We start from the raw sequence: 20,873 nt of genomic DNA, 5'->3' as shown, positions 1-20,873 counted from the left end.
GTAATTTTGTGATTCCATTGAACATTTATGTGACTTACGAAAAATCGCGCTTGTTTCACCACCAGCTAGTTCGAGTTAATTCAAATTATTGTTCAGGGATCGTACCAGTTACCTCAGGATCAGGATCTATGTGAGCATAACGAAAAAAATCCTTCTCATGGAAGATCTCAAGAAGAATATGAAACCCAGAGTCCAGGATGATCTTTCATGATCAGACATATGTGCTTGGTATAGAGCATTCTTGTGTACTCATATGGCGTCGGGTTGGGTCCCTTCAGGATCGCCGACTGATTAAACTCCTTCCCTCTCTTCACCCAACAATCCCTCCCGAGAGCGCGTGAGCATCACTTCGAAAGGAAGGTGGAACAGTTCTAAGGCCTCTCTCATTTCTTCTTATTCCCCTTTTCTTCTCCACTCCTCTTTCTCTTTGTCTTTCCTAACCTTTTGCAGCATTTCGGTTATCGATGTCCAGCTTTTTTCGTTCCTTATTATAATATCCGCGATATTGCCCTTTGTTAGCTGGGTGGTGCACATCAATTCCGCTCGCCTTCTATCTTTCATGAAACTCTGGCACATCGAAATTGTGTACTCGGGATCATCTACCTGGTTGCAGAACCAGCACATACAATTTTCGGATTTCTTTACTTTGTGCAGGTATTAGTTGAACATCCAATGTCGACAGATTGCTCGTATCACATAGTAATCTACCCAACCGAAACCTCTGGTGGTCCATCCCTTGATATCACATACAAAAGTTTTTGCGAAGCCTTCCTAAGATTCCCATCTTAGGAATCATCTCCCCTCACTTTCGATAGACCATGTCTCTGGCTATATGTTTCAAGTTTATGTCGTTCTTGTATATTTCACTGTCCATGACCACTCGCACGGCATCCAGGAATACCCTTCTGTAGACCGGTGCAATTCCCACGGTCAGTTTTCAATTTCTCCTTTCCAGCTTGTGTAAGTTGACCTTGTTCTTGCAGATTGTCCTCCATCCCGAAGCGGCGTAAAGGACACTGGAAACTACCGCACCCACCATCAGTCCTGCACCCACCCGTGTTTGGCAAAAGCTTCATGACCAAATTAATCATAGTGTTCGCATTCTCGCTTATTTTTTACACATGAGTGGCTATCCTGGCGTTTCGATCTAGATCAACTCCGAGACACTTGACCGTATCCTGACTCATTATGTTTTCGTCGCTCAATATAAGCTGCATCTTTAAGATTTTCCTTTTCCCCGCCAGCAACATCATTTTGGTCTTTTGCCTAGCCATCGTCAAATCCATTCCGCTAATATATCCACGACTCCCTCACTGCGTAACTCCCCTTATACTCCAACATTTCCCTAATCTTAGCCCTGCATTGGTCAAGCCTAATGTCGTAATACAGCATTCCAATGGAAACCAGCCAGAACCTCCAGTTTGGTGAACGAGACAATGGACTATCTTCTGGTGGTGTAAGATGGGTGTGGAAAACACTCATTCCAGTAAACAAGGGTAGTTTCACTGTAAAAGTACTTTCAGCTAAAGATAAACTAATAGGGACCCTGCGATAACGACCATCGTGTTGACTATAAGGAGGTTTTTTTTGTGACAATTGCCATCACAACAGCAACTACTATATCACGAGGACTATCACGGTGAAAACGAGCCTCTAATTAGAAACTCGCCCTTAAAACTCTTTAGTAATATTTCCCCTAAAAACGTAAAGTCGGAATAAGGATACTTACATTGTTTAATTCCAGTAAATGATTTAAACAATATCGGTATATTTCAATAACTCTTGTTGAATGTATGACATGATAATGTTGCATTAATTTGATCGCAAATAATTTTTAAAAAAGTCAGTGATACACAACAGTCTTTTAACTTGAGTTACTATACATGTAGATGTATATAAATCGTCTACGTTTTGATGTGATATCATATGGCGTGGGTAAGTGTAAGAAGAAAATTATACAGGATGATTTGCAACGCAATGGGCACAGAATAGGTGCCTGTAAAGGGGCTCATAGCCAGGCTGTTCCGGTTTTTAGTAAGCTAAAGATGCCAGTAAAATTTCCAAAATGTTTTATGTTAAGGCTTTGCTGAAATGCACAGTTTTTCGATTTTTTGAGGCGTTTTCAGAAACCAATATCTCATCAACCGTAGGCCTGGGGAAAAATTCATATAAAAAATCGACTGATTTGTTTTAAGGTCCTCTACATGCACATGTCCTTTGTCCATTGCACTGCGAATCTTCTTGGATGCTGACAACGTTTACATATTGCGGCGCCCTTAAACTTTTATGATATTATGGTGATTGGTTCATAGGTTGTGGCTCTCTTTGGGTATTCCCATAATTAAATTCCTAAGGGCAATATGTTTAGACTTTTTCAGACTGATTGGCACCTTCATTATTCAAATTGCACAGGAAAATGAAAGTAAAATAATGAAAATGAAAATAACTAAAATCAAATTATGCGAATTGTAAAACTGCAAAATAAAGGTACTGCAAAATACTTTAATTGGTAGAGTAGAGAGAGGATAAAGGAGCCACAACACCACTAATTGCCACCGCTAACTAATTACCTTGTGGCTTCCATTAGGTCAAATGCCTGCCAAAAACACACGAAAACAAATAAGAAGTTATTAAAGAAAAAAGACAAAAAAGATACAAAGAAGTTTGTTTCTCTCTACATTGACAAAACACTATGGGAAAGTTTGTAGTAAGTTTAATTCTACGGTTTTACAATTTACATAATTAGTTTTTTATTAATTTTCCTGTTGTTATTTTCTTACTGTTTTTGTTGCGTTACTTTTCTGTGCTCTTTAGGTTCGATTTACACTCGTTATGTTGTATTATACACAAGATCACCAGCATCAAAAAAAGTTTTGAGGAATTTCGTTTCTTATTACCCAAAGGGGACCTCAACTCAAGAACGAATTTCCATAATAAGACGAAAGTTCTAAGGATTTCTTAATTTAAAATTTATTAGGTTATTAATTAGGTTATCTTTAACTTTTTTAATTATTCCATAATTAAGCTTGCATCATTATTATGAACTTAGTTGACCTAATAGCTAAAGAGGTAAATAGCTATCTGCGATGGGCAGTGGTTATTGAGGGAATGTTTATTAGACGTTTCATTAAGCGAATTCATTATTGTTGTTAATTAAGTCTAATTATTATTATTGTTATTCCCTAAGTTCGTCAATAGTTTTAAACGATGGGTCACATGCGAAACGTAGATTGTAATATGTATAGTAAAATCACAATCTTTCCTAATTACTTGGGCACTTACAATCCGGGTGCTTTCATTGTTTTCCCATGCACACAGAATTCCTATTATAAGTAGGTATGACTTTACATGGAACTTTTCTAGCAAATGTATGTAAATATTTGATTATTTACTATCACGGATGTACATATTTTCAACTACTGTTGGCAATAATACGGAATCTACTAAATACTTAGTCTTGTAGTTATTGTTTGTAAACGTAGATTCTATAATAAACAATATCTTATACCGCAACTTATGACCCATAGCATCATTGCTCAATTTTTTTAAATATTAGTTGTGGTACAAATACCGTTCATTGAAGAGATCACCTGCTGTCTTTGCTCAATAGGTGAGATTCGATTTTTAACTATAAAAAATGACAACAGGAAAAAAATGAATCTATACTTAGGTACTCACTACTGGGTGTTTCATAATTAATGAGGGATACAGGGCGTCAAAGCTTAAAACTATTATCATAGTTTTAAATTAAAAAAAAATTGATTTCTTGGCCTTCGGGGGTTATTTCTGTAAGCAATTCGAATATTTTGGAAATTCTGATGTAGATTGAACAGTCGGTTTTTCCTAATTTTAGAAGCTGACGACTTTTTTAATATACACTGGCGAGACGTTTTGGTTAGCAAAATTGATCTTGTCAACCCTTCTGTTCAAAAAAAGCGCAGCCCATGGATGTCGCTGCAACTATACGTTTTCGAGATATTTATACCTTAATGATTCGATGATACCCACTTCATGCTTTTAACGTGGTTAAAGTTGAAATTTACAAATCATATGAGAGTGTTTAATGAGTTTTGCCAAAATTATTTTTAACTCAGTTCTGTAAAAGTCCATTCCGTAAAATATTCTGCAAAATGAAATTCAACTTTGACACCCCGTATCTCGGTTATTCGCAATTTTTCGACGTATGTCATTTAGATTATTTCGCGTTACTTTTACCTGATGAATCTGTGGTACAATTGTGTATCATTAATTATTGACACCCTGTATACAATATATCCACAGATAGAGGGCCCAAGAGGACAAATGGACAACAAATGTCGTTTTTCGGTAAAAAGTAATTCTTGATCAAAAAATCTCCGCTTCTTAAAAAAAAATACGATTTATGAAGTTAACTTTGAACTCTTTTATACAGGGTGTCCAAAAACTACGAACACATGAAATACTATCAAAAGTAAATTACCTTTACCTACCATTACCTCATTTTGGAGCAAAATGGTAAATAAAAAACAGATTTCAAATCCTATCCAAAGTTTATATAGAAAATTTTAACTGAGTATTCCAAGTTTTATTTTTCTTTTAAAATTCAAACAATTTAACTTTTTCACCTCATTTTACGTATTCACAACAAGCATGACAGCAAATGTCACAATATTAAATTTGAGAAATGCATCGAATACGAGGGAGGTGTGTTTGAATAAGTAATATCTACTAAACTGTATTTTGAATTATTTATACACTATTTTGGAATAATGGAATTTTATATGTAAACTTTGTATAGGATTTAAAATCTGTTTTTTATTTACCGTTTTGCTCTAAAATGAGAAATAAAGCTAGTTTACTCTTGATAGTATTTCGTCTGTTTATAGTTTCTGGACACCCTATATAAAAAAGGTCAAAGTTATCTTCGTAAATCGTATTTTTTCGAGAAGCAGAGACTTTTTATCAAGAATGACTTTTTGTCGAAAAACGACATTTTTTGTCCATTTATCTTCCTGGGCCCTCTATCTGTGGACATACTGTACATTTACTCCGTACATAGACGACTCAAAAATAACTTTCCTCATAATTCCGAATTATACGTTACAGTTTCGTTACAGAATTGAACATTTCTTAAAATATGCTATGGATTGCGTAAGTTACGAAAATCGGTTATTTTTGCACCAAAGTTTTTGTACAGCACTAATATATGAATATTTTTGATGTTGACAACTAGCTCAAACTTTACTGTGCAAGTTTATTCATGCTCATTTCAGGGCTGCTTTGTTGGTTCATGATTAGGAGATATCTACGAGTTACATATCAATTATACTTTTTGTAACTCCGACGTTAGGCCTTACTAGCGTCCCTTAACTAACCCTTAACTAGCACAACAGCCCCTATACTAAAAATTATTTTATTTAAGTGCCTGTTTAGTTTTTGTTCTGTGCCTTCACATTTTTATAAATATTAGTTATTGTTTTTATATATTACTGTTATTAGTTCTCAATTTTATATTACTTGACTTTAGGTCATGTTTTGCAACGTAAGATGATTAATAGTGTTCTTAAAAATAAAGAAAATGTGTACCTATTTCACTCATCATCACTTGCACATCTTTATAATACACGTTACTACGAGTCTTTCTTTAAGGAAATCAATTATTAAGAATACTCATATAAAATATTGGATGAAGTAAGAGGAGTTTTACTTATAAAGTATATTTGTGATGTATGTATAAAAATTAAAATAAAAAATAAGTTTAAAAGTCTCCGACTTCTTATTTAATAATTTATAATAAAAATCAAAATTAACGAAACTACTAATAGTGATAATAATAATGGAATAATAATAATTATCATAATTTTTTTTAGTGCTAACAAATCTCGTCAAACATTAACACTTCAATAAAACCAGCCTTAGAGATTCAAATATTAAGATATGAAGATGCAGTACTAAATATAGCCAATTTGAAATAAATTGAAATGAAAAAAAAACGTTTTTCGCCTAAAAATACGACGATGACCTTCAATGTCCAGTCATTTCCAGACACTATATCATATGCCATTAGCGCTCTATGAGAAGGACTTCTGCCATTAAAAGGTTGTGAATGTGACGGCACAAAAATATCATTCCTGCCTCTGCTAACAACTTCTTTTTTGCAAACATTACCAGTGTTAGTAAGAAATATAGCGAGAGAGCAGTAAGAATGCTGAAAGTAGGGTCTACAGCCAGCCCTAGGGGAAATTCTCAGTAATGCCCGCTATAGATACTTCTGAGACAATAAGCATTGCACGGCATTACAAGATGAACCTCAAAAACCTCCCAATACTAAAAACATATAATTCGCGTCTATTAAGAGTATTTTTGTGGATTGTGGCCAATTTTATAAGAAATTTCAAAATATTTGCAAAAGGAGGGAAATATTCAAATTCAAATTAAATCTCCCGCGATTTCTCAAAAACTTGCAGTCAGCTGTTTCGTCTCATTAGTAATCATTTCGTAAGAGACACAACTGTTTCGAAATAGGAACATCTATGTATCTTCTTCTAATCAAAGAATAGGACAAAGACAGATCAAATTGCCTCGACAAGCGCAGTTACGTTTGGCGGTGATATTGAATGCTACTGCGATTTGTCAAATGTTCAGCAAAAGTCAAAACGCCAAGCCAAGGCCAAACCAAATCAAAACAACATGGCGGTGTTGAAGGTAGTGGTTGTGTTTGCTCTTTTCGGTTTAATGAATTATAACGGTAAGAAATATTCAGCATGTTATCTATTGATAAGATAAGCTGCTATAAACCTCCTATAAAGTACTGTTCGTTATATTCGGTTTTTCCCATATTTGGATGCCATTTCTCTCAGAAATCGAGAAAGCATAAACAGTCACTCGCCGCTTAACAAAGAATTTAAAAGGAAACTCCTCCCATATTCCGGGAAATTAGTGTTTTCTGATAAATTTCCTGTGTTTAATTAATTCTAAATCATTTGAATTAATAATTTCGGAAATCGATTTAACAAGTTTCAGTTACAAGATTTGCTTACATTAAGCATAATTAATATACAATGGGGTAAAGGAGGGTGGAAGTGGAAAGTTCGAAAGCGTCATTAATTTAAGCGTGTATTTTTTAACGCTCATATAGGATCTCATCAATCTCCTCACTGATCTTATCATATCATTTCAAACTTTAAATACCAACACAAATCATGAATACAATATTGTGCTTGCACTTCTCCAAGATGTAATTATCTTGGATTGGAATGCAAATTACACAGTACGTTTGATATGTGCCTTAGGCGCGGAGGCTTGGTACTGAGTGATACAACAAAACATAGACATTCACAATAATATTATTTTAGTATTTTGATAATATATTGCACAAATTGTAATAAATGCACCAAGAAATGCCCACAGTATTTTACAAGCTTAATATGGTACCTTTTCGATGAGTTTATGGGGTTTAGGCATTACTGTTAACTGAATTTGTTTTCTTGACATAACACCCTACCCAACCTATTATAAAAGATAAAGCAAAAGCTTGAATGGCAATATTTTATAGCTTTTAGTTGTTCAAACACCAATATTTTATAGATTTTTATCTTTCATAATAGTTTTCTAATCTTGATATAAAGTTGTGTGTTTTTAAATTTGATAGGTCTCTTAGTTAATTCCGATGTTATGAGGGTTGACATACATATGTTTTTAATAACTTTTGCAAAATGAGTTAATAATGTGTTTTTCCTATAAAGGTGGTTGTGATTACAATGTTTAAAAAATACAACAGAATTCACCCAAATTGATTCAAAAAGAATCCAAAATCAACATCTGCTTAGCTGTTTTTCAAATTAGTAACTATAATCCAATTATATCTCACTAATTATCTGCGAAAAAACCCTTATAATTCAATAATTTTGTTCCTGTACTCCTTTGGAACTATTTCTGATTCATATATGACAAAATAAAAATCAAGATCGGTAATCTTTGTGCTTCTCCAAATCATTGGATATTTTTGAAATTTTATCACAAGGTTCCTGACATTGGCCTAATAAAGAAATCAAGATAGTAAGGGTTTGAAACTAAAATAAGTGTGTCATTATCTCTTCAGAAAAATGAAATTAGGCGATAAATTGGCAGATTAGGACAATCCTAATCAGCCAATCTGTGTAATCTATAATGAAAATAATGTGCTTGAAAAAATCTTATTATTTTCTTTTAAACAAGAATGGTGATAAATAGATCATAGAAAATGCTGGCCCGATATTTATATATATATATTTAAGTATCACTTTCCCCTCTTCATTAGGCAAGTAGTGTCCTTGTAATATTGGTATTAGCTGATATAAATGGATGCTTTGGGAAATAAAATTTTATTAGTTTATTACAACAAGCCAATCCCAATTTTAAAGACTACAAGATGTTTAACAGAACCAAATTCTACCCACTTTAGCAGGTCAGAGTTTAAATTTGTTCAGTTAGCTGGACATCATCATTACTTTCATATTAGTTGTATGAGTCAACCTTAAATTATTATGTCCATTATTCTTCATATTATTCTGTGGGGATGTCACATCCGACTGCAGCTAGTAAAAATCTTACTGCCACTTATATTTATTATTATTGTTATCCCTATTTCGTGTTACATTAATTCAATACAATGTTTTTTTATTTCTAAAGCAAATGCTCAGAGGTCACCAACAATATCATATATATCTCAGACTCAAATCAAGGACATTGGCGGTACCGTAGAACTGTCATGTTCTGTACAGTACACTCAGGACTATTCTGTGATATGGATGAAGTTAGACCATGGAAACAGCCTGCCTATATCTACTGGCAGTACTCTTATTTTACATGACTCTAGGTTTTCACTGCGTTATGATCCAGTAAGTAAACAAAAGTAAGAAATTGAGGATCTTAGTAGGTTACTTATTTTCTTTATTTTTGGTTTTGGTTCTCTGACATACAGGGTATCTTTTCCAGGAGTTTACAGAAATTGCAAACTCCTAAATTAAGTGAATCTGAAAGGTATCTAGGTATAAGGTATTGTAAAGAAATATTGACACTGGCAGTCTGTCCATCTTGGGAGAATAGTCATTCACAATGAGTGTATTGCTAATTTTTGCAAAAGAATGTATTCAACTTTTGAAATTACCTAAGATTTAAAACAAAAAACATTTTAATATTTATTACTATTGAGTATTAGGTGAGAGAATGATTGTCCAAAATCTTAATTTTGCTAATTGTTTACTTTATTTACTGTTTTTTTATTTTTGTTGTAACTAAGTGGCTTTAATAACCAACTGAATTATCACTTTCCCAATATAGACAAGCTCAACATATGTGCTCCAAATCAAAGACATGCAAGAGACTGATGCTGGTACTTACGCCTGTCAGATCCTCATATCCCCCACCAATAAAGTGAGTGCTGAAGTTGAGGTCCAAGTTCGCCGACCTCCTTTCATTTCCGACAATTCTACTCGTTCTGTCGTTGTTTCTGAAGGCGAAGGTAGGCTTGTTAAAGGGTTAGATGTCAGTAATTTCAAAAGGACCGTTGTTTAGTCGTTGAAATGGAGTGTTACGCTGGAGGATACCCACCGCCAAAAACTTCGTGGAGACGTGAAAACAATGCTATCCTCCCTACAGGAGGTTCCATATACCGGGGCAATAAGTTGAAAATTAAGGCCATAAGGAAGGAGGATAGAGGCACCTACTATTGCGTGGCTGAAAATGGAGTTGGACGTGGTACTAAGCGAAATATAGCGGTGGAAGTTGAGTTTCCTCCAGTGGTGACTGTTCCGAGGCCACGATTAGGACAAGCCCTTCAATACGATATGGATCTTGAGTGTCATGTGGAGGCCTATCCGCCGCCTGCAATAACTTGGGAGAAAGATGGCAATTCTCTGTCGAATAATCAGCATTTCAAAATTTCACATTTTGCTGTTGCTGATGAATTTACAGATACCACACTGCGTGTAAGTCAGGATAATTCAAACCAAATATTGCATAAGAACTTTTAAAATCTAGTCAAACGTTGATTTATTACCAGGTAATCACAATAGAGAAGAAGCAATATGGCCAATATGTGTGTAAGGCAGTAAACAAGTTAGGCACTGCAGAAGGAAAAGTGGAACTATTTGGTAAGTGTCTGGGGATCTGTATTTTTCGCTGAAAGTATGGCGCATGACATTGAAATTTGACTTTATTTTCATTATCTTATAGTAGTTGGTTTTTTTAGTAGATTAGATCTTGCATTTTGCCTTGTTTATCTGTAGAATCCATAATTCCTGTGTGTCCACCTGCCTGTGGATCTGCTCGATACGGAGACGCATCCACTTTGTCTACGAGTACTGCCGCGCTGCTTATTACTTTCTTGATTTTCCTATATAGGTGAGTATTCTTAGTGCCGCAATTTTTTTATGAATTATTTCGATATTAAGTACAAGGAAGTAAAACTGACTGAGTATAAAGCATGGCTAATAAAACCATTGCATTTTGTACAAGTAATCAAGACTTGCATTCTCGAATCTTTCAATTAACATTAGAAAGGCCTTAAAGTCTTTAAAGCCGCGTATATGTCAGGAAAACGAATACAGCCAAACGAAGCGTTTGACTAGGTGTGTGCATACTACTGTTTTTTTCGGTCGTGTTCGACCATCTGGCGGTACATTAAAAGGTGCATATTCACATTCACTTGACCATTTTATCTCAAATGTCCGGTGCGTGCTTTGACAAAGCCAATAACACAAAACTCAGGATACTCGAAGTGTTTGCTGAATTAGTGTTAGCTGTGTTCCTTTTATCAATTGTTACTTGCTCATTGAACGAGACAAAAATTCAAACGTCTTCGGGGTGCGAAATCCTAAGTTAATATTGTTGCGGTAAGCTATAACCTAGCAGGTGATCCAAACAATATCTCAACAGACTGCGTGGAAAATCTTGCGTGAAGGCGTAAATTTGGAAGGTACGCGTTCGATTCAAGCGCAGTACAATACTCAAGAGAAAATGCACCTAAGGAATATTCCTTCACTCGAGACTTTACATCTAAATGACATGTTTAAATGTCGTGAATGTATTTGGAATTGACGAGATAATAATTATTAAAAAAAATCTACTTGATTTGGCATTGTATACACAACACGCTCTGGAGCGAAAATGAACAAACACGTGCGAAAGAATATATTTGGTTGTATTCGTTCGCCTAGTCTGTACGCGGCTTTTACGGTACTCTTAATCATTTTCTTACAGAAATCTTAACGCCCAACGTTAACTATCCAGGACTGCAATGGAAAAATGAAAGTAGCAAAATTTATCCGTCTCACTTGATATTATTATTTATATTATTGACTATTAGCAGTATATATTGTATTTACTAGTTGAACCAACGGCAGTTACGCCATTGATTGTTTGCCAATTTCAATTTCAAAGGTTACTACTTAAGTTATTTTGTAATTAATTTTTATATGACTTAGCTACTATAAAGGTTGTGACCAATACCAGTTTTTTAGACGTCAATTTCGTTGTCTAAATTTATTATAAACAAATTTATTGTTTAGTCTAAAGATGCATTTTAACTTTTACTTTCAGTCACTTATTGGGATTAGTTGAATAATCTCCAACTGCTTTTTTTAGGCATCGATTTTGTACAAATTATCGTAGATAGGGCTTAAGTGTTTTTAAGAAAATTAACCTTTTTACACTTTTTTAACAATTTTACAAACTAGGAATTGTTTATATTATGATTGAAACTTGATTATTTACGACACAACCAAAATATTTGTGCATACTTATACTGCAAAATATTTAACTTGAATTTTATGTATATCTGAGTATATTTTTTTAGGGCAACTAAGCTTGGTAGTAATTGTGAAACGCCTAATAGCATTTATGGTAATACAGCATTTGATATACTAGGTTAAGGTAGGAGAAGCGGTCGATGTAATATTTGGAAAATTCTCGATCGTATCAGAGCAATTTGTCTCGAAAATTTTTGTCATACTCCCAAAAAAGACTGAGTTATCAACTGAAATTATTTTCCGTGTAGAACGGATTTAGTATACTTACAATCTAGTCTTGGTTTACTTTTTTAAATTCCATCGTTAGATGTTTTAATAAACTAATCTCATCATTGTAACGTTTCATTTAACGAAATTGTTTGTTTTGGCGACCAAAAAATTATATACTTCTGATTTTATCTTGCTCGTGGAATAAATATTTTTGATCATCGAACATAGATTAATAGAAAGTTCAGTCAGCCGCTCTGTGCAAGCAAAACAACATCGATAGAACCCGAAAAGGCAACGTATATTCACACTCCGCCGTTTATTTTAAATTATTTTTATTCGATAATATGTTACTAAATTAAATAAGGTTCGCTTATACGTTTGCTGATTTTGGTGGTTCCAGCGGGCACGGGCAGTTGGGTTATATCGAACGTTTAGCTAAGTGAACTTTCTATTTTTATGCAAGGTGTTGACTGAGCATACGGCAGAAATTTAAAGGAATATTCTTTGAGAAAAATGTTTGTGTCAAATTAAAAAATGTCAGCCTCGTGGGCACATCCCTGAAATTCCGGATAAACTCTGATATTCCTAAGGAATCTAATTTTGTCTTAAGAAATATCTTCTTAATTTCCGCCACATGTTTAGGAGACATCTTATATGTTTCGTGGTTCTAATAGTTTCTTTATTTTTTACCTATGTTAATATTCTGCGTTGCTCGCGCTAGTGGGCGTTTTATTTGTATATTATTGTATTTTATTAGGCACGTGTCATGTCTATGTATATGTATGTTATTATTTTGATAACACCGGTATTAAACTAACGTACGAAATAATTTATTTGGTTTTCATTTGCACTTTAGTTCTTAACACATATCTAACTAAAAAAATCAATTAGGAATGCAGCGCAATGAACTACTGTGGCCGAAAGAATTAGTTATGTACAAGTGAATTAGGCCATATACATATCTTCCAATAAATTTGGTACTTGCCGAGTCTTCAAATTGTTACCTTTTACCCTCGCAAGAGCATATTAATACCTTTACGCCTTCACATTTGGTGGAACTGCCAATTTTGGGTTTAAAAATAAAGAAAACAAGGCCATTGTTTTGAGAAATTCGTGTATTAAAAAATCAAATATAGGGACAAATACAAAAACGAGTATAATATTAGTGACATCTCATCAGTTCCATAATTTCTGCTTAATAAATTACTTCTATATAAAACAATATAAATACAGGGTGTTCCAAAAACGCTCCAACAGCAATAACCAGGTCCTTAAAGAAAGCAAGTTTTCAAGCTATGAAATAGGTTAACAAATGTCTTCGTATAGGGCGTTCCAGGTGGGAACGCACTCTACACGTGTCTCGTACATCATATGAGCCCATCCATCGAAATATATGTTTACCAAACAAGTGATTCAACTTATAAGAAAGGCATACCTTTCCTTTCAGTTGACCATTTCTTTATCTCGTATGGATTAAGAGATTCCTGTAGAATGCATTCTTATTCGGGACATTATGTATACCAGCAACCATTGCATGTGGAATACGTTTTTGAAGCACTCAGCATAACTGACTGAAAGTCAAAAAGTCATGCATTTGCCATTCAGCTTAAAACTAAAATAAGTATATAAAAACTTACAAAAATGACATGACTTGCAGTCTACAAATTAACAAGGAAACACATATCTACCCTACAGTAAAAGTAAGAGAGAAACTTACATTACTAATCATAAGTGAATGAGGAATACTTAAGTAACTTAGGTTTGAGATTTTAAACGTTTACCCAGAAGTAGGTACGATCAAGGCCGGTTTTAACAAGTCTGGCGTCCTGGGCGAAATTTTTTAATCATCGCCGATAGGAAAATCCGTCACCCAACATCGCCCCACCATTAGGCCAGTCTTGGGTTTAATGAATATGAAGTAATTAATAAAATTACGAAATGTCATTGTACTTACTCCCCTGTAAATGCTAAAAATTCCAAACTTAACCTATTTCTTGCAGAAAATAAATATTTTATTCAATTAAGTAACTTACGCCGCTGGGTACTTAAGAGTTCTCGAATAATTCTCAGTAAACTGCCTGAAAAGATTTGATAGTTTGTTTTTCAATTAGTTCCGGTTAACGAAAGTAGCTGTGATTGGCGTATAATAAATATATACTCCATTCATGCAGGTACTTTCACAATAAACATCACCGAACTAGGTAATTGGTCCAAATTTTACCTTTGGGTTTCTGTTTATTATTTTTCCCCTTGATTTCCCATCCACCTAATACCATGATTTTTTCCCTGTATGAGATGTATATCGGGTGATGATGATCACATATGTATATACAGGGTGTCCCTAAAAGATGTGTACAACGCTCTACCACGTAGAGTACAGTTCAAAATAAGTCGATTTAACTACACTTGCCTTAGTGCCTTAGTTAATAATAACCGAGATACAGGGCGTCAAAGGTGGAAAATTAAATCACATTTTCTTTAATATATTTCTACTGCTTCGAAATAACTTCAGGAAATTTTGTATTTCGGAATTTCTCGGGACCAGAAATCCAAATTTATCGTCGATTTCGTTGTATCTCCTAGGGGGCGCCACAAGTAGCTATTTCAATACATTTAAGTCGCCAATACTTTTTTGTGTCACGGTGTACGTCACTTTGAGTTTCAGAAATGTTTTTCCCACCTTTTTTACTTAAAAAAAGTATACCATGCTAATATCTCTAAAACCAGCCGTTTTCGACAAAATGGCATTCTAAGTTATAAACGCATAAAACATAAACAAAACATTTAATAGTAGAAACAATCAGTTATTAAAAATAATTTCTTTAAAGAAAACAGTTTAATTACAGTTCAATTACAATTTATAATAAATAACTAATTATTATTAACTTTCCTTAAAACTGGTTCAAAATGACTGCCACCTAGACGCCTGCATAGATTAATTCTATGCAAGAAATTAAGTTGTAGTCTTTGAAAAACTTCTTTATCATTTCTAATTACATTTGTACATTGCTGAATCCTTTGCCACAGATCATCTCTATTATTTACAGATGTCGAATAAACTTTTTCTTTTAAGCTTCCCCAAAAGAAATAATCCATAGGTGTCATATCTGGAGAGCGTGGTGGCCATTGTACTGGAGCGTTGTTACCTCTGCCAATCCATCTGTTTGGATATTGCTGATTTAAAAAGGCTCGAACATTAACAGAATGATGAGGAGGAGCTCCGTCGTGCATAAACCATACTTTTTGCCTCAGAGCTAAAGTTAAGTCTTCCAGCAATTCTGGCATCGTATTTTTCAGAAAATTTAAATAATTTTCTCCATTAAGCCGATCAGGTAAAATAACAGGACCAACAATGAAATTATCTACTATTCCAGCCCAAACGTTGATTCTAAAATCCTTTTGGTGGTGTCGTACTTTGGCTGTATGCGGATTTACCTCGGCATAGACATGTTCATTATGAATATTTGATATTCCAGTTCTAGTAAAACACGCCTCATCTGTAAACAAAATTTTTTTGTGGAAAAACATATCCTGCGTTCTCTGGTCATTTATGAAAGAACAAAAATCAAGTCGTAATTGGATATCTCCTGGTAAAAGCTCTTGAACTTTTTGTAAATGGTAAGGATGTAGCAAGTAATCCTTTGTAACACGATTTATCACACTTTTAGATATGTTTAGTTCTAAGCACAATCTCCTGCAGCTTATAGACGGTTCTCCATTAATTCCATTAAGTTATTTCGAAGCAGTAGAAATATATTAAAGAAAATGTGATTTAATTTTCCACCTTTGACGCCCTGTATCTCGGTTATTATTAACTAAGGCACTAAGGCAAGTGTAGTTAAATCGACTTATTTTGAACTGTACTCTACGTGGTAGAGCGTTGTACACATCTTTTAGGGACACCCTGTACAAACAAATCACAGCACTACGTGGACGAAAATTAAGGAGAACGACAGATATCCGCTTTAGTTCGTAATCATTTGAAAAACCAAAATGGCATTTACTTGTGTATAAAGTGAATGATATGGACATTTTCATGATGAAAATTTAATAATAAAATGGCCCTTCAATGAAAAATCTTAAATAGAAATACAAAAGTATTTCCAGGCCATTTCGGAAACCGACCTGTTCCTCTGAAACTGATGAAGTAAGTTTTTTTTAACCAAACGTCAATTCCCCTTGATTTTTCTATCCATTTAATGGATGGCATTTATTGTAAAGCAGCTAACCGTTTTCAAGATATTGTAGTGCGAATAAAAGTAGTTACGCCTTTTTTCAATAAACTATCTCCTTGATAAAGTGGGCAATGCTTCCAGCCATGTAATGGATCAAATAACATTTATCTATGAAATATTATTGATTGATGCTCATTCGTTAGAAACGAAAATGAAACGCATTATTGCTGTTATGACAAATTCGGACGTTATTACCTCGAAAACGGTAAGAGACGGGTATAGGTTTTGTAACACATGAATTACTTAGAATTTAGAAAATACATAGAATGTGCAGTTCCGCACATCTAGGAGATGTACGTACATAATATATGCTATGCAAGATCAAATATGCTCCAACGGATATACATACATGTAATAAATTCCTATATTCAATGGTTTGCTAAGCCGGGTAAACTTGCTTTGCTATTGTCATACACCACATGACCCATGGAACATATGGATGATAGTTGCTTGCTCCCTGGTTTGAAAAACTACTTCTGATATATGTGGAGTGTTTCTTAAAAAAACTTGAATACTGTCAAGATCTTATATCCCCAAAAACATTCGAGATCCTAAAATAATCAGCAGCTATAAACAAATCACAGGTTGTTTCTTTTGTGAACATACTCTTTGTGAAGTTAATAAATAGATATAGGATTAGGGCACATACGATACCACCTTACAATCGAAACATAGCACTGCCTGACTTCTTTTCTGAAGGAAGACAGCTACACTCACATTATTTTTACACAAACACCTACAGATACCCTGTAACACGGAAAAATCATCCAATGAGAGTATTTTGGAACGGAGATAAAAGTTGTTCTCCATATGGAATAACGATTGAAACTCTTATCGAGCAACAATTGCAGTAAGATCTCCGGTTTGAAACTCATTATTAATATTAAATAAAATGACTAGTTTTGGGACTTATTCTAAGTAGTAATACTTATGGTGTAAACATCGAAATGGAGCAAGTAGTCGAACCAGACTTAGGAACTGCCATGCCTTTTTATCACATTTTTATTATAAAACTTCTTCATAATATTAAAGTGATCTGTGACAACATAAAAAATTGAAAAATGAAAGGTAAATAGAAAATAAACTTCACTTTAAGTATAATATTTAAATATACCCCTAAATAATTTAACACGAAGGAAAACTATTTGAGTATTACGTGGTAATGCAGTATACAGTGATTGTCGACTTTTGCTATAGTTTTTCACAGATTTGCCTGGACTTTTGAAATGATTGTAATTGGTTCTTTAGTATTAGAGCAAATTAGATAGGCACCACTCATTTTCAACTCCGTCAGTTTTCTTTACAATTAACCGATTAATAGTACATTACAAAACTAACATCGCAACATAACTATCAGTGGCGAATAAAAATTAACGAAACAAAACCCTTTAATATTTAAGTTTTTTTTGGTTGCTGGCAGCACCGTACCCAGTCCAACACTTGCTCCTTATAGCTAGTTAAATACCTTGCAAGTGCTAAACAACCCTAGTGCAGACCTACGAAACCGTTTTTCACATCTAACTACGAAACACTTGAATACAACACAACCTACCCAGGACGTCCGAAAACTAATATTAGACGCTCCTGCAAAGCTCGATAGAGCGCTATCGAGAAACCCTTGGGAGTATTTTCGAATAAACTTAACAATAAGGGAATTAAATGAGAAAAATACAACTAGGGACTGTTTTAAAACTGACTTACATAAGAGGAAACAACTAGGGAATATGAGGTTCAGAAAAAACAGTGAGAACCATCCCGATTGGGGGTTCTTAACTAAAAGTAACAGGGCAGTCGAATTAAATAACGAATTATTACGAGGTACGAAAGCAAAGGGGGTACAATGGCTTTTGCCCCGTTTACCACTTGGTTACGGGGTGTGCGCTTGGCTCTTTTTGTTTTTCTTTAGGGAGATGTCCTCAACGTCGTCACCTTTCTTTACCTCAGTGTAACGCTCGCCTTTGAGGCTCACGATTTTATTATCGCGGTAACGGACCAACTTCTTGGGTTCCACTTTGGGTGCCACAGGACGATATTCCTATTTAAAATGAAAGGTGGAGAAATGCTGTTTTCTAACTGCATGATTAATAATAAATATGATCAAAAACGCTTTTTTTTTAATCTGAATATTTCAGAATGTCCGAATTGTTTTTTTATCTTTATGCCACAAATTGTAAGATTTCCAACCAACAAAATTAATTTCTAGAAAACGATGATTTTCTAGGTATCAACTAGATATTTCGGAAATTTATTAACAAATATCAAGATATTCTCTAAGTTTTTTTATTAGTAGAATAGTGCACACTCGAAAAAAATAAAGCACAAAACCCACCTTATTCAAGGTATCCTTATCAATATAAGAATACCTCTCGATAATTCTGTTCTTCAATTCAGCATCGTCAATGGTCTGCTTAGCGACCTGCATGGTCAGAGTAGTATTTTGGCTCAAGCACTGCCCATTCTCCTGACGGTCAATCAAAATTTGGGTGGCCCGTTCTATGTCGCCAGCAGCAATAGCCAAGCACTGCTTCACCTGTAGCAATTATGATAACTCAAAAAAGGATCTCAAAGGTTTCTCAAGTTTAAAAAAACCTAAGGGACCTTCTACTAGAATTAATTACCTCTATGGCACACACGGAAGGAAACATTTCTTGTAGAATATCCATTTCGTCAGGAAAATCACAACAGGAGCTGTCAGTAGACCCCCCATCACTCATTTCAGACAGTTTATGGACGCGTTTGGGTGTTTCCACACTCTCAGAATTGCTATGAGATCTAATTGTGATATAAAATTTAATACATACTTTTAATGACGAAAAGTGCATTTACCTGGGCTTAGGTTTATTTGAAACCACCTCAGGCAGAATGATTTCCAGGCCAGAGCTTTTTACTTCAGCACCACCTTCATTCTTTCTTAACTTTTCTTCTAAATCAAACATCCACTGGCACACAAGGCTCTGATTAATTGTTCCAAATTTAGGAAAGTAGGCCTCCATCATTTCACAAAAGCCTGTTTTGCATGGACCAATTACCCCATGGTTAAAAACTTAAATTATTTAATTCATTGACAGTATATATTTCCATCAGATATTTGGCCAAATTTTGATGATTCTTTGGTAATTAATATCAATTTTATTATAGGCACAGTTCTTTTCTGATGTCTAACCACTCTCAACGAAATATATACCATAAAAGTGAAGAATAATTACCATCAACATCAAATTGAGAGTCTGAGCCTACATCTTCTAAGAAGGCGATAACATAAGACAGGACAATGTCGTCGATAAGTGTGAGATCAGCATCAGAAATGTGATACCTGACGAACTCAAACAGAGAGTCTTTGATTGTTGATTCTTGGTCAGCAATCATCTTTGTTGACATTCTAATTGGTGTGCTATAACAAGAACACATGATATACTTAAATACATTAATTTGCTTAATGTAAATGCAAGTCAGTATCTAAGGATGTGTTTATTCTTAAAATTTTCTTGTCCCATCAACTCTCTTTCATAGGATAGTAAACATAACAAATAGAGATAATATTTGCAAAAACAAGTTCTGTCTGGAAGAATTCTTATTTGAGATATCCCAGATTGATTGGAACAGCAATTATCTCAAAACTTTATAGAGATAAAAGAACAGTTTAATACAAAAATCATCAGATGAAGGTAGAGGGATAAGCTGGAGAGTACTATGGGGAGGATAAATTCAGCCTTTTATTTTAAACAGAATACTGTGTATATAGTTATATTTTTAGATTTCATCTTCCAAAACAGGTTAGTTACAGTAAAATAGATTTTAGGTATCCAAGCAGGAATACTTATAGGTATTATAATTCTCAATTAAATGTGAAATTTCGTCGTCAGACTGCTTTGGACTGAATCTGAACTAGTTCAGTCTAAAGGAAGATTGTTCTGATGTGAAAGTTGGGAAAATTAAATTAATTATTGAATGGTATTTACTTGGGTAATCACAACTTGTCAAATGTAAAGGCTGGAATTTTGAGTGCAATATATAGTCTTGAAAGCCATTACAGATTTATAATTCAATAAATATTAAAATTTAGAAAATGAATATTTATGTCTGTCAAACAAGAAGTGGAGGCCAAAACCTTAGGAAATTGAACATCTTCCTCAAAAACTTAATCTAGAATTGAATAGATTAGTCAATATTTTTAGAGATATTATTATAACTTAAGGACTTATACGGAAAAAGCGGTCCAGATACAATGAACAGTAAACAACAAAAGCAAAATAGAACTTACCCTTTGGCAACGGTAGTTTTTTCCGGACTTCGTAGCCGCACAAGCAACCAAAAGCGGACTGTCGAATAATCCTGAGACGAAAATTTCCTTTTCCTGTACTTTTTTATTCACAAATTGTAGAAAATTTCTTTGAAAATCAATACTGAAGCTGAGCAAAACCAGTTCAAAACCACTCAGATCTAAACCAAACAAAACCCAACCAAACATCGATAGCTTAGGAGCAAATGTAACGTCACTGTCAGTGTTAAGGTACAGATGTTACAAATGTCAAACGAGACGTAACTAAATTGTCCGTTTATAGAAGTTGAGAGACTACGTCATCATACTTAGGCAACATTTAGAGAGTGATTATCTCACTTTTAGTTATTATTTTTGAGTAAATTTTTAACTTATTTGCAG

The 20,873-nt window shown here is 34.2% G+C and overlaps 3 protein-coding genes across 4 annotated transcripts in view; 1 reads left to right on the top strand and 2 right to left on the bottom strand.

The window, feature by feature from the left end:
* Window positions 1–20,726, bottom strand: part of LOC136415189 (acanthoscurrin-1-like) — a 62,088-nt gene extending 41,362 nt beyond the window's left edge. The window contains exon 1 of the mRNA XM_066399653.1: window positions 20,722–20,726. The gene's annotated coding sequence lies outside the window, so the exon portion shown is untranslated. The remainder of the gene's footprint in view (window positions 1–20,721) is intronic.
* On the top strand, window positions 6,618–12,807 carry Lac (Lachesin). Its single transcript, XM_066399649.1, has 7 exons — window positions 6,618–6,727; window positions 8,650–8,858; window positions 9,301–9,481; window positions 9,535–9,947; window positions 10,022–10,112; window positions 10,248–10,362; window positions 11,221–12,807. The coding sequence occupies exons 1-7, from the start codon at window positions 6,670–6,672 to the stop codon at window positions 11,240–11,242; spliced, it is 1,089 nt and encodes a 362-aa protein (XP_066255746.1). The 5' UTR covers window positions 6,618–6,669; the 3' UTR covers window positions 11,243–12,807.
* LOC136415188 (CUE domain-containing protein 2-A) lies at window positions 15,966–20,706 on the bottom strand. Of its 2 annotated transcripts, none has more exons than XM_066399652.1 (6): window positions 20,503–20,706; window positions 19,420–19,604; window positions 19,040–19,220; window positions 18,832–18,985; window positions 18,543–18,743; window positions 15,966–18,286 (listed from the first exon to the last, which is right to left on the bottom strand). In XM_066399652.1, exons 1-6 carry the CDS (start codon window positions 20,679–20,681, stop codon window positions 18,179–18,181), a joined length of 1,008 nt encoding a protein of 335 aa, XP_066255749.1. In that variant the 5' UTR covers window positions 20,682–20,706; the 3' UTR covers window positions 15,966–18,178. The 2 variants fall into 2 exon arrangements, with proteins under 2 accessions (XP_066255749.1, XP_066255748.1); XM_066399651.1 differs by having other exon boundaries at window positions 15,975–18,248.
* Window positions 20,727–20,873: the final 147 nt, after the last annotated feature.

Source organism: Euwallacea similis, chromosome 19 (assembly GCF_039881205.1).
Source record: "Euwallacea similis isolate ESF13 chromosome 19, ESF131.1, whole genome shotgun sequence".
Classification (NCBI taxonomy): domain Eukaryota; kingdom Metazoa; phylum Arthropoda; class Insecta; order Coleoptera; family Curculionidae; genus Euwallacea; species Euwallacea similis.
Note: the sequence above shows the minus strand (reverse complement) of the source record. Positions and strands in the feature narration are given on the sequence as shown.